The 15,193-nt window shown below is 37.2% G+C and overlaps 1 protein-coding gene across 4 annotated transcripts in view; it reads right to left on the reverse strand.

Annotated features, from left to right (window-relative positions):
* Window positions 1–15,193, reverse strand: part of LOC149808046 (putative lysosomal cobalamin transporter) — an 88,203-nt gene that overhangs the window by 34,522 nt on the left and 38,488 nt on the right. For all 4 annotated transcript variants that reach the window (XR_016423926.1, XR_016423922.1, XM_089973002.1 and 1 more), the window contains exons 10-12: window positions 14,988–15,090; window positions 12,053–12,157; window positions 8,378–8,521 (exon numbers count right to left, since the gene is read on the reverse strand). Coding sequence is in view for 2 of the 4 variants with exons in the window: in XM_089973002.1 (XP_089829128.1) it covers window positions 8,378–8,521; window positions 12,053–12,157; window positions 14,988–15,090 (352 nt within the window). In the remaining 2 variants the exon portion in view is untranslated. The remainder of the gene's footprint in view (window positions 1–8,377; window positions 8,522–12,052; window positions 12,158–14,987; window positions 15,091–15,193) is intronic.

Genomic DNA, 15,193 nt, shown 5'->3' on the forward strand with positions numbered 1-15,193 from the left:
GACCCACTACATCTAGAGATGAATCTAATTACAAAGGCAATCAATAGGCATTTTTACCTAGGACCTGCTACATCTACAAATAAATCTAATTACAAAGTTTCCTGGTGATCAATGGGCAGTTTTACCTAGGACCCACTACATCTAGAGATGAATCTAATTACAAAGGCGATCAATGGACAGTTTTACCTAGGACCTGCTATATCTAGAGATGAATCTAATTACAAAGGCGATCAATGGGCAGTTGTACATAAGACCCACTACATCTAGAGATGAACGTAATTACAAAGGCGATCAATGGGCAGTTTTACCTAGGACCCACTACATCTAGTGATGAACCTAACTATAAAGGCGATCAATGAGCAGTTGTACTTAGGACCTGCTACATCTAGAGATGAATCTAATTACAAAGGCGATCAATGGCCAGTTGTACTTAGGACCCACTACATCTAAAGATGAATCTAATTACAAAGGCGATCAATGGGCAGTTTTACCTAAGACCTGCTACATATAGAGATGAATCTAATTACAAATGCGATCAATGGGCAGTTGTACTTAGGACCCACTACATCTAGAGATGAATCTAATTACAAAGGCGATCAATAGGCAGTTTTACCTAGGACCTGCTACATCTATAAATAAATCTAATTACAAAGGCGATCAGTGGGTAGTTTTACCTAGGAACCAATACATCTAGTGATGAATCTAATTACAAAGGCGATCAATGGGCAGTTGTACTTAGGACCCACTACATCTAGAGATGAATCTAATTACAAAGGTGATCAATGGGCAGTTTTACCTAGGACCCACTACATCTAGAGATGAATCTAATTACAAAGGCGATCAATGGGCAGTTGTACTTAGGACCCACTACATCTAGAGATGAATCTAATTACAAAGGCAATCAATAGGCATTTTTACCTAGGACCTGCTACATACAGAGATGAATCTAATTACAAAGGCGATCAATGGGCATTTTTACCTAGGACCTGCTACATCTAGAGATGAATCTAATTACAAAGGCGATCAATGGGCAGTTGTACTTAGGACCCACTACATCTAGAGATGAATCTAATTACAAAGGCGATCAAAAGGCATTTTTACCTAGGACCTGCTACATCTATAAATAAATCTAATTACAAAGGCGATCAATGGGTAGGTTTACCTAGGACCTGCTACATCTAGAGATGAATCTAATTACAAAGTTTCCTGGTGATCAATGGGCAGTTTTACCTAGGACCCACTACATCTAGAGATGAATCTAATTACAAAGGCAATCAATAGGCATTTTTACCTAGGACCTGCTACATCTACAAATAAATCTAATTACAAAGTTTCCTGGTGATCAATGGGCAGTTTTACCTAGGACCCACTACATCTAGAGATGAATCTAATTACAAAGGCGATCAATGGACAGTTTTACCTAGGACCTGCTATATCTAGAGATGAATCTAATTACAAAGGCGATCAATGGGCAGTTGTACATAAGACCCACTACATCTAGAGATGAACGTAATTACAAAGGCGATCAATGGGCAGTTTACCTAGGACCCACTACATCTAGTGATGAATCTAACTATAAAGGCGATCAATGAGCAGTTGTACTTAGGACCTGCTACATCTAGAGATGAATCTAATTACAAAGGCGATCAATGGGCAGTTGTACTTAGGACCCACTACATCTAGAGATGAATCTAATTACAAAGGCAATCAATGGGCATTTTTACCTAGGACCTGCTACATCTATAAATAAATCTAAATACAAAGGCAATCAATGGGTAGTTTTACCTAGGACCTGCTACATCTAGAGATGAATTTAATTACAAAGTTTCAAGGCAATCAATGGGCAGTTTTACCTAGGACCCACTACATCTAGAGGTGAATCTAATTACAAAGGCGATCAATGGGTAGTTTTACCTAGGACCTGCTACATACAGAGATGAATCTAATTACAAACGCGATCAATGGGCAGTTGTACTTAGGACCCACTACATCTAGAGATGAATCTAATTACAAAGGTGATCAATGGGCAGTTTTACCTAGGACCCACTACATCTAGTGATGAATCTAACTATAAAGGCAATCAATGGGCAGTTGTACTTAGGACCTGCTACATCTAGAGATGAATCTAATTACAAACGCGATCAATGGGCAGTTGTACTTAGGACCCACTACATCTAGAGATGAATCTAATTACAAAGGTGATCAACGGGCAGTTTTACCTAGGACCCACTACATCTAGTGATGAATCTAACTATAAAGGCAATCAATGGGCAGTTGTACTTAGGACCTGCTACATCTAGAGATGAATCTAATTACAAAGGCGATCAATGGGCAGTTGTACTTAGGACCCACTACATCTAGAGATGAATCTAATTACAAAGGTGATCAATGGGCAGTTTTACCTAGGACCCACTACATCTAGAGATGAATCTAATTACAAAGGCGATCAATGGGCAGTTGTACTTAGGACCCACTACATCTAGAGATGAATCTAATTACAAAGGCAATCAATAGGCATTTTTACCTAGGACCTGCTACATCTAGAGATGAATCTAATTACAAAGGCGATCAATGGGCAGTTGTACTTAGGACCCACTACATCTAGAGATGAATCTAATTACAAAGGCGATCAATGGGCAGTTTTACCTAGGACCTGCTACATCTATAAATAAATCTAATTACAAAGGCAATCAGTGGGTAGTTTTACCTAGGAACCAATACATCTAGTGATGAATCTAATTACAAAGGCGATCAATGGGCAGTTGTACTTAGGACCCACTACATCTAGAGATGAATCTAATTACAAAGGCGATCAATGGGCAGTTTTACCTAGGACCTGCTACATCTATAAATAAATCTAATTACAAAGGCAATCAGTGGGTAGTTTTACCTAGGAACCAATACATCTAGTGATGAATCTAATTACAAAGGCGATCAATGGGCAGTTGTACTTAGGACCCACTACATCTAGAGATGAATCTAATTACAAAGGTGATCAATGGGCAGTTTTACCTAGGACCCACTACATCTAGAGATGAATCTAATTACAAAGGCGATCAATGGGCAGTTGTACTTAGGACCCACTACATCTAGAGATGAATCTAATTACAAAGGCAATCAATAGGCATTTTTACCTAGGACCTGCTACATACAGAGATGAATCTAATTACAAATGCGATCAATGGGCACTTTTACCTAGGACCTGCTACATCTAGAGATGAATCTAATTACAAAGGCGATCAATGGGCAGTTGTACTTAGGACCCACTACATCTAGAGATGAATCTAATTACAAAGGTGATCAAAAGGCATTTTTACCTAGGACCTGCTACATCTATAAATAAATCTAATTACAAAGGCGATCAATGGGTAGTTTTACCTAGGACCTGCTACATCTAGAGATGAATCTAATTACAAAGTTTCCTGGTGATCAATGGGCAGTTTTACCTAGGACCCACTACATCTAGAGATGAATCTAATTACAAAGGCAATCAATAGGCATTTTTACCTAGGACCTGCTACATCTATAAATAAATCTAATTACAAAGGCGATCAATGGGTAGTTTTACCTAGGACCTGCTACATCTAGAGATGAATCTAATTACAAACGCGATCAATGGGCAGCTGTACTTAGGACCCACTACATCTAGAGATGAATCTAATTACAAAGGTGATCAATGCGCAGTTGTACTTAGGACCCACTACATCTAGAGATGAATCTAATTACAAAGGCGATCAATGGGCAGTTTTACCTAGGACATGCTACATCTAGAGATGAATCTAATTACAAACGCGATCAACGGGTATTTTTACCTAGGACCTGCTACATCTAGAGATGAATCTAATTACAAAGGCGATCAATGGGCAGTTGTACTTAGGACCCACTACATCTAGAGATGAATCTAATTACAAAGGCGATCAATGGGCAGTTTTACCTAGGACCCACTACATCTAGTGATGAATCTAACTATAAAGGCGATCAATGGGCAGTTGTACTTAGGACCCACTACATCTAGAGATGAATCTAATTACAAAGGTGATCAACGGGCAGTTTTACCTAGGACCCACTACATCTAGTGATGAATCTAACTATAAAGGCAATCAATGAGCAGTTGTACTTAGGACCTGCTACATCTAGAGATGAATCTAATTACAAAGGCGATCAATGGGCAGTTGTACTTAGGACCCACTACATCTAGAGATGAATCTAATTACAAAGGTGATCAATGGGCAGTTTTACCTAGGACCCACTACATCTAGAGATGAATCTAATTACAAAGGCGATCAATGGGCAGTTGTACTTAGGACCCACTACATCTAGAGATGAATCTAATTACAAAGGCAATCAATAGGCATTTTTACCTAGGACCTGCTACATCTAGAGATGAATCTAATTACAAAGGCGATCAATGGGCAGTTGTACTTAGGACCCACTACATCTAGAGATGAATCTAATTACAAAGGCGATCAATGGGCAGTTTTACCTAGGACCTGCTACATCTATAAATAAATCTAATTACAAAGGCAATCAGTGGGTAGTTTTACCTAGGAACCAATACATCTAGTGATGAATCTAATTACAAAGGCGATCAATGGGCAGTTGTACTTAGGACCCACTACATCTAGAGATGAATCTAATTACAAAGGCGATCAATGGGCAGTTTTACCTAGGACCTGCTACATCTATAAATAAATCTAATTACAAAGGCAATCAGTGGGTAGTTTTACCTAGGAACCAATACATCTAGTGATGAATCTAATTACAAAGGCGATCAATGGGCAGCTGTACTTAGGACCCACTACATCTAGAGATGAATCTAATTACAAAGGTGATCAATGGGCAGTTTTACCTAGGACCCACTACATCTAGAGATGAATCTAATTACAAAGGCGATCAATGGGCAGTTGTACTTAGGACCCACTACATCTAGAGATGAATCTAATTACAAAGGCAATCAATAGGCATTTTTACCTAGGACCTGCTACATACAGAGATGAATCTAATTACAAATGTGATCAATGGGCATTTTTACCTAGGACCTGCTACATCTAGAGATGAATCTAATTACAAAGGCGATCAATGGGCAGTTGTACTTAGGACCCACTACATCTAGAGATGAATCTAATTACAAAGGTGATCAAAAGGCATTTTTACCTAGGACCTGCTACATCTATAAATAAATCTAATTACAAAGGCGATCAATGGGTAGTTTTACCTAGGACCTGCTACATCTAGAGATGAATCTAATTACAAAGTTTCCTGGTGATCAATGGGCAGTTTTACCTAGGACCCACTACATCTGGAGATGAATCTAATTACAAAGGCAATCAATAGGCATTTTTACCTAGGACCTGCTACATCTATAAATAAATCTAATTACAAAGGCGATCAATGGGTAGTTTTACCTAGGACCCACTACATTTAGAGATGAATCTAATTACAAAGGCGATCAATGGGCAGTTGTACTTAGGACCCACTACATCTAGAGATGAATCTAATTACAAAGGCAATCAATAGGCATTTTTACCTAGGACCTGCTACATCTAGAGATGAATCTAATTACAAAGGCGATCAATGGGCAGTTGTACTTAGGACCCACTACATCTAGAGATGAATCTAATTACAAAGGCGATCAATGGGCAGTTTTACCTAGGACCTGCTACATCTATAAATAAATCTAATTACAAAGGCAATCAGTGGGTAGTTTTACCTAGGAACCAATACATCTAGTGATGAATCTAATTACAAGGGCGATCAATGGGCAGTTGTACTTAGGACCCACTACATCTAGAGATGAATCTAATTACAAAGGTGATCAATGGGCAGTTTTACCTAGGACCCACTACATCTAGAGATGAATCTAATTACAAAGGCGATCAATGGGCAGTTGTACTTAGGACCCACTACATCTAGAGATGAATCTAATTACAAAGGCAATCAATAGGCATTTTTACCTAGGACCTGCTACATACAGAGATGAATCTAATTACAAATGTGATCAATGGGCATTTTTACCTAGGACCTGCTACATCTAGAGATGAATCTAATTACAAAGGCGATCAATGGCCAGTTGTACTTAGGACCCACTACATCTAGAGATGAATCTAATTACAAAGGTGATCAAAAGGCATTTTTACCTAGGACCTGCTACATCTATAAATAAATCTAATTACAAAGGCGATCAATGGGTAGTTTTACCTAGGACCTGCTACATCTAGAGATGAATCTAATTACAAAGTTTCCTGGTGATCAATGGGCAGTTTTACCTAGGACCCACTACATCTAGAGATGAATCTAATTACAAAGGCAATCAATAGGCATTTTTACCTAGGACCCACTACATCTATAAATAAATCTAATTACAAAGGCAATCAGTGGGTAGTTTTACCTAGGAACCAATACATCTAGTGATGAATCTAATTACAAAGGCGATCAATGGGCAGTTGTACTTAGGACCCACTACATCTAGAGATGAATCTAATTACAAAGGCGATCAATGGGCAGTTTTACCTAGGACCTGCTACATCTATAAATAAATCTAATTACAAAGGCAATCAGTGGGTAGTTTTACCTAGGAACCAATACATCTAGTGATGAATCTAATTACAAAGGCGATCAATGGGCAGTTGTACTTAGGACCCACTACATCTAGAGATGAATCTAATTACAAAGGTGATCAATGGGCAGTTTTACCTAGGACCCACTACATCTAGAGATGAATCTAATTACAAAGGCGATCAATGGGCAGTTGTACTTAGGACCCACTACATCTAGAGATGAATCTAATTACAAAGGCAATCAATAGGCATTTTTACCTAGGACCTGCTACATACAGAGATGAATCTAATTACAAATGTGATCAATGGGCATTTTTACCTAGGACCTGCTACATCTAGAGATGAATCTAATTACAAAGGCGATCAATGGGCAGTTGTACTTAGGACCCACTACATCTAGAGATGAATCTAATTACAAAGGTGATCAAAAGGCATTTTTACCTAGGACCTGCTACATCTATAAATAAATCTAATTACAAAGGCGATCAATGGGTAGTTTTACCTAGGACCCACTACATCTAGAGATGAATCTAATTACAAAGTTTCCTGGTGATCAATGGGCAGTTTTACCTAGGACCCACTACATCTAGAGATGAATCTAATTACAAAGGCAATCAATAGGCATTTTTACCTAGGACCTGCTACATCTATAAATAAATCTAATTACAAAGGCGATCAATGGGTAGTTTTACCTAGGACCTGCTACATCTAGAGATGAATCTAATTACAAAGTTTCCTGGTGATCAATGGGCAGTTTTACCTAGGACCCACTACATCTAGAGATGAATCTAATTACAAACGCGATCAATGGGCAGCTGTACTTAGGACCCACTACATCTAGAGATGAATCTAATTACAAAGGTGATCAATGCGCAGTTGTACTTAGGACCCACTACATCTAGAGATGAATCTAATTACAAAGGCGATCAATGGGCAGTTTTACCTAGGACATGCTACATCTAGAGATGAATCTAATTACAAACGCGATCAACGGGTATTTTTACCTAGGACCTGCTACATCTAGAGATGAATCTAATTACAAAGGCGATCAATGGGCAGTTGTACTTAGGACCCACTACATCTAGAGATGAATCTAATTACAAAGGCGATCAATGGGCAGTTTTACCTAGGACCCACTACATCTAGTGATGAATCTAACTATAAAGGCAATCAATGGGCAGTTGTACTTAGGACCCACTACATCTAGAGATGAGTCTAATTACAAAGGTGATCAATGGGCATTTTTACCTAGGACCTGCTACATATAGAGAGGAATCTAATTACAAAGGCAAACAATGGGCAGTTGTACATAGGACCCACTACATCAAGAGATGAATCTAATTACAAAGGCGATCAATGGGTAGTTTTACCTAGGACCTGCTACATCTAGAGATGAATCTAATTACAAAGTTTCATGGCGATCAATGGGCAGTTTTACCTAGGACCTTCTACATCTAGAGATGAATCTAATAACAAAGGCGATCAATGGGCAGTTTTACCTAGGACCTGCTACATCTAGAGATGAATGTAATTACAAAGTTTCAAGGCAATCAATGGGCAGTTTTACCTAGGACCCACTACATCTAGAGGTGAATCTAATTACAAAGGTGATCAATGGGCAGTTTTACCTAGGACCTGCTACATATAGAGATGAATCTAATTACAAAGGCGATCAGCCTGTTAGTTTCTGAGTAGCAATATGATACACGTGCTAAGGAACATGTGCCTTCCAGATTGCGGATGACAGGCCATCACATAAAAGCCTTTCTGGTCTAAAATTAGTACAGCTAAAAATAAAATATATTAACAGTTAAGTTTACCAGATAATGTTGTCCACCATAAGATGTATACTGTGGGGTCAACTCATAGACTATGATGTTTACTGCCAGCATCACAAACATCAGAATCATACACAGCATCAGCAAGGCTTGTGGGCGGGTACGCTGAGGACGAATCTTGTACATCTAAAATAAATGATATAACCTAACATAAACTCAACTTGAGAATATATTATTCATATTGGTCAATATATTATTCATACTGGTCAATATATTATTCATACTGGTCAATATATTATTCATATTGGTCAATATATTATTCATACTGGTCAATATATTATTCATACTGGTCAATATATTATTCATATTAGTCAATATATTATTCATACTGGTCAATATATTATTCATACTGGTCAATATATTATTCATACTGGTCAATATATTATTCAATATATTATTCATATTGGTCAATATATTATTCATATTGGTCAATATATTATTCATATTGGTCAAAATAGTATTCATGTTGGTCAGCAGCAAATTCTATAACATCTTTAAAAGTTTGCTCTTCTGATGCTTTTGACCTGGACTTGTGAGAACAAATTTTCAATTTTTTTTTAACCTCCATTCAAAACAAGCAATATATTATTTGCCCATCCTGTGTTTAACAGTCCTGGATGTAGGGACTAGTAGTTGACTGGATGGTACTGGCCAATTGGGTCTAGATGTTTAACTGTCCTGAATGTAGGGACAAGTAGTTGACTGGATGGTAATGAACAAATGGGTCTAGACGTTAAACTGTCCTGGATGTGGGGACTAGTAGATGGGCATGGTTGACTGGATGGTAATGAACAAATGGGTCTAGATGGTTAACTCCTGGATGTGGGGACTAGTAGTAGGGCATGGTTGACTGGATGGTAATGAACAAATGGGTCTAGATGTTTAACTGTCCTGGATGTAGGGACTAGTAGTTGACTGGATGGTACTGAACAAATGGGTCTAGATGTTTAACTGTCCTGGATGTAGGGACAAGTAGTTGACTGGATGGTACTGAACAATGGGTCTAGATGTTTAACTGTCCTGGATGTAATGACAAGTAGTTGACTGGATGGTACTAAACAATGGGTCTAGATGTTTAACTGTCCTGGATGTAGGGACAAGTAGTTGACTGGATAGTAATGAACAAATGGGTCTAGATGTTTAACAGTCCTGGATGTAGGGACTAGTAGTAAGGCATGGTTGACTGGATGGTACTGAACAATGGGTCTAGATGTTTAACTGTCTTGGATGTAGGGACTAGTAGTAGGGCATGGTTGACTGGATGGTACTGAACAAATGGGTCTAGATGCCCTTAACCGTAATCTTTCAACCCTACTATCAATGTGTTACTTCTCTGCCTTAAAGGCAAACCATGTGTGAATTTTACTGCATGATGGTAAATAAATCAGCTGGTTTTTTTGTGTGTCATTGTGACTATAACGTTTCTGCCATGCAACCCAACTGGGTAATGCATTTTCCTTCCCATATCAATGAGCTCTCTTTTGTGCCATCATGTAGTATGCAATGAAAGATATTTCTATGAAAACATTTTCCTAGTTTATGATGGTCACTGTCCTTCTTACCTGAAATATAATCCATGCACAATGTTTGATCACTGACCATAGTTATGCCACCATTCTGTTTTTTTTTACAGTGACCATGACCTTCTACTTTTCATCCCCAGTCAAAAGACTTCTTTATCCATAAAGAAAGCCATTCACAAAGTCTGGTAAAAGTAGATAATCTAAAATTCAAGTTATTGTGCAGAAACAAAAAAGCTAACAAACTGGTGAACATCATAAAAAGATATATTCTGCATTTTAGCTCAAATATAAAATTTTTGACATTAATTTCTTTGTAACAGTGTTCATTTAAACCCCATAAAAATGGACCAAGTGGTTGGAACTCCAAGATGCCATCAAAAGAAATGAATGTCACTGTTCAGAATTCTCTTGTGTTTTACAATTATGATGAAAGTGGCATCCAAAAAGAAGATGCAAGATTCATTAAGGTCTTATACTTTCCTAAATGATTCCATGTTCAACATCAAAAACTTGGCAACAACCTAATAAACTTAACTATTCTGAAATTTTCTCTTGAGTTGGGTAGTGCCTTTAAATTTAATGTAATGAGATCTTCTTTACATCTGTGGAAGTATCGAAGTTAAATGTGGAATACTATGATAAGTGGTTTCGCAGAATATGAATGCCTACCAAGTTTGCATTGAAATAAACATGGAGACTCCATGGCTGGTCATTCTGAAGTAACGTACATGAATTTCTCATGCTCTGGTTGCAACTTCAAATGTATGCACAATTATATGAACTGCATTGTGAGAAAATGTCCCTTTAAGCAATGTTTGATATTCTGATATTTTGTGCATTTTATAAAAACAATCTAGTTTTCTCAGATTTAATAGTTTTTTTCATACAAATATCATGAGTATTAAAAATACCACATTCAGATGTATATAAAGTAACAGTGTTATAAATTTGGAAAGCAGTAAAGTGTTATAAATGTGCCATGAGACATACAAGGAAAGCAGTAGTGTTATAAATGTGCCATGAGGTATACAAGGAAAGCAGTAAAGTAATATATATGTGCCATGAGGCATACAAGGAAAGCAGTAAAGTATTATATCTGTGCCATGAGGCATACAAGGAAAGCAGTAAAGTAATATAAATGTGCCATGAGGCATACAATAAAAGCAGTAAAGTATTATATCTGTGCCATGAGGCATACAAGGAAAGCAGTAAAGTATTATATCTGTGCCATGAGGCATACAAGGAACGCAGTAAAGTAATATAAATGTGCCATGAGGTATACAAGGAAAGCAATAAAGTAATATAAATGTGCCATGAGGCATACAAGGAAAGCAGTAAAGTAATATAAATGTGCCATGAGGTATACAATGAAAGCAGTAAGTATTATATCTGTGCCATGAGGCATACAAGAAACGCAGTACAGTGTTATAAATGTGCCATGAGGCATACAAGGAAAGCAGTAAAGTATTATATCTGTGCCATGAGGCATACAAGGAAAGCAGTAAAGTAATATATATGTGCCATGAGGCATACAAGGAAAGCAGTACAGTGTTATAAATGTGCCATGAGACATACAAGGAAAGCAGTAGTGTTATAAATGTGCCATGAGGTATACAATGAAAGCAGTAAAGTAATATAAATGTGCCATGAGACATACAAGGAAAGCAGTAAAGTAATATAAATGTGCCATGAGGCATACAAGGAAAGCAGTAAACTGTTATAAATGTGCCATGAGACATACAAGGAAAGCAGTAAAAAAAGTGTACCTGTGCCATGAGGCATACAATAAAAGCAGTAAAGTATTATATCTGTGCCATGAGGCATACAAGGAAAGCAGTAAAATGTTATAAATGTGCCATGAGACATACAGGGTAAACACTAAAGTATTATATCTGTGCCATGAGACATACAAAAAAAGCAGTAAAGTATTATAAATGCACCATGACACATACAAGGAAAGCATTAAAGTGTACCTGTGCCATGAGGCATACAAAAAAAGCTGCAAAGTATTATATATGAGATATGAGGCATACAAGGAAAACAGTACAGTGTTAGAAATATGCTATTAGGCTATCATAACTATAATAAAGATAAGTTGGTTTCAAATACTGCAACCAACAAAAAAATAACTTACCCTCAGCCAAAAGAACCATATTCCAATGTTTCTGATGCCTGACATGGAACAAAACACCAGATACAACACCAGGGCTGAGAACAAAATATAGTCCAGTGGGAACACCTGAAAATAAACATGGAGATAATGGATTTTTCAAAACAGCTGAGTACCATGGGAGTGTGCCCCAAGGTGGTGCTCAGTGTCATAGAAGTATGCCCCAAAGTGGTGCTCAGTGTCATGGGAGTGTGTCCCAAAGTGGTACTCAGTATCATGGGAGTGTGCACCAAAGTGGTACACAATGTCATGGGAGTGTATCCCAAAGTGGTATTCAGCATCATGGGAGTGCGTCCCAAAGAGGTACCCAGTGTTGTTCTGAAGACTGATGCAATCATGTTAGTTTAGGCCAAATTACTTGAATGAAACAATTTGGAGTTTGTCTTCAGATGTTTCTGAACTAACCTGCAAATACTTCAGTATGTCTTCTCATATGATTATTAATGATAGCCTAAATCTGTGGATGAAAATCTCTGGCATTTAACCAAACTGTTTTATTTGCTCAGAGAAAGAGTTCAAGTCAAGAAAAGTACAAGGTACAAGTTCAATGTCAGTCATTTATATGCAAATGTTTAAGGACAGGCTACAAGAACTGGTTTGATTGGATGCAATGTAGCAAGAAAACAAAAGAAGAAATTTCACTGGTTGGCAAAAATAAAAGCCAATAAACACAGAACAGTCAATACCATATAACATCATTTATAAGTCAAGTCCAACTGCAAACTGCACTGACTCAGATATACCATTGCATAACACATGGGCAGATCTGAATATATGAAGTTTATTAGGAGCAATCAGTACAACAAACAGCATAGTCCCTGATCTGTCAGTGCATTGTGCAACAGCAGATCAGGGTCTATGTAATCTGCAGTCAAACTTAACTAATGATTATATATAGTAACTGACCATAGTCAATGTAGTGCCTGCATTTGCCACATTAAGTGCACACTACTTTTTTGATTACAACTCACATAAAACATTATTCATTGTATGCATACACATCTCAATCCTAGCATGCTGGACAGAAGGAAGCAAATGCTAAAATCTGTCTAGATCATGATTTTCTTGTAGCCTATGACCACAGATGCCTGTTATTTCAGTACAACTTTGGGCATGAAATCAGTGACTAAAATGGTTGCATTTGTAATTATATATTCAAAACTGGCAAGTGAAAATTTGGTCATCTGGTCATCCACTGGCAGCCCTCTGAATTCAAAATGCAGCAAGTAAACATTAAATCAACAATTTTTAATTACTAGTAAGTCCAACATTTTATGCTAAAAACATTTGACAGATGCAATTTAAATTGTATCATAATCCTTTTTTGATTCCCGAGATTGTCTGTTCCTACATTTGCCATTTTAGCACGTGACCAGTCTGGCTTACAGCCTACTGAAAGCAACCATTCTAACAGATGACCTGTGCATTCAACCTCAGTTAATGGCACAGGTCAGGAAACATGTTGATATTGAAAATTTAGTCAGAAGCAAAATTACTGTCAGTCTAACTCCCATACACACATTACTGCCAGTTGAACTCCCATACACACATTACTGCCAGTCGAACTCCCATACAGGCAGTAAAATTACTGTCAGTCTAACTCCCATACACACATTACTGCCAGTCGCACTCCCATACAGGCAGTAAAATTACTGTCAGTCTAACTCCCATACACACATTACTGCCAGTCGCACTCCCATACAGGCAGTATAATTATTGTCAGTCTAACTCCCATACACACATTACTGCCAGTCGAACTCCCATACAGTCAGTAAAGTTACTGTCAGTCCAACTCCCATACACAGATATGGCTATGGTTTAACTAGCATAAACTATCAGAAGAAAATAAAAGATAATGTTTTTAATCAGTGAACCTGAGGTCTGCAAAATGAAGAGAGATGGTTTAAGAGAATGCCAATCTGAATTTTAATGGCTTGCTTGAAGCTGAAGCAGATGACTGTTGACAGTTTTGACAGATCATGTACTCTTAAAAATAATATTATGCTTTTGTATAATTACTCTTCAATCTGCTGTAACTAAAACCTTCACTTTTTATCATATGCTGTCACCAATTTCCACTCCATGAAATCTGTAACATATTCGGTCACCGATTTCCACTCAATGAAATCTGTAACATATTCAGTCACCAATTTCCACTCAATGAAATCTGTAACATATTCAGTCACCAATTTCCACTCAATGAAATCTGTAACATATTCAGTCACCGATTTCCACTCAATGAAATCTGTAACATATTCAGTCACCAATTTCCACTCAATGAAATCTGTAATATATTCGGTCACCAATTTCCACTCAAAGAAATCTGTAATATATTCGGTCACCAATTTCCACTCAATGAAATCTGTAATATATTCGGTCACCAATTTCCAATAAATGGAATTTTTTAACATAGTCTGTTATCAGTTTCCATTCAGTAGAATTTTTATCATATTCTGTGTTCTATTTCCATTCAATGGAATATTTATCATGTTCTATCATCAATTTCCACTCAATGAAAATTGTATCATATTCTATCATCAATTTCCACTCAATGGAAATTTTATCATATTCTGATATCAATTTCCATTCAATGGAATTTTGCTCTCAAATTATTAGGGCCTGACAACCTAAAATTTGAAATGACAACAAAAAACCTCAAGTAGATCACACTATATCTACTTAAGTTTGATAGGTAATTGTAGTGCTGTGAAAAACCAACTAACCAACCAACCATGGGAGCTGAATTTAGTATCTGAAACCTTTATTGTAATCCTCTCATTATCCCGAAAAAAATACACTCAATATGATCACCCTCATTTAACCAATGGAAATAAAGTTCAGTTTACAAAAATAGTATGACTATAATTACCGTATAAAGAATTTTGAACTATTGACATACCTGTTGACAAAATACAAGGACTATGTCAACTGGGTTGGGCAGGGTTCTTTTTGGAAGGGCATAACCTGTTTGGTAACCCTGGCTGTGCATGGCCTTGTCAATGCTGAAGACAGAATAAATGAAAAAAATTACCAGCAGTCAGCAAGTGTTTGTAAATCATACAATTTTATTAACAATACTGTACAAACTTGCTTGTATATCAAGTC

The sequence above is a fragment of the Sinohyriopsis cumingii genome, chromosome 1 (assembly GCF_028554795.1).
Source record: "Sinohyriopsis cumingii isolate HCF-2022 chromosome 1, ASM2855479v2, whole genome shotgun sequence".
In the NCBI taxonomy this organism is placed as follows: domain Eukaryota; kingdom Metazoa; phylum Mollusca; class Bivalvia; order Unionida; family Unionidae; genus Sinohyriopsis; species Sinohyriopsis cumingii.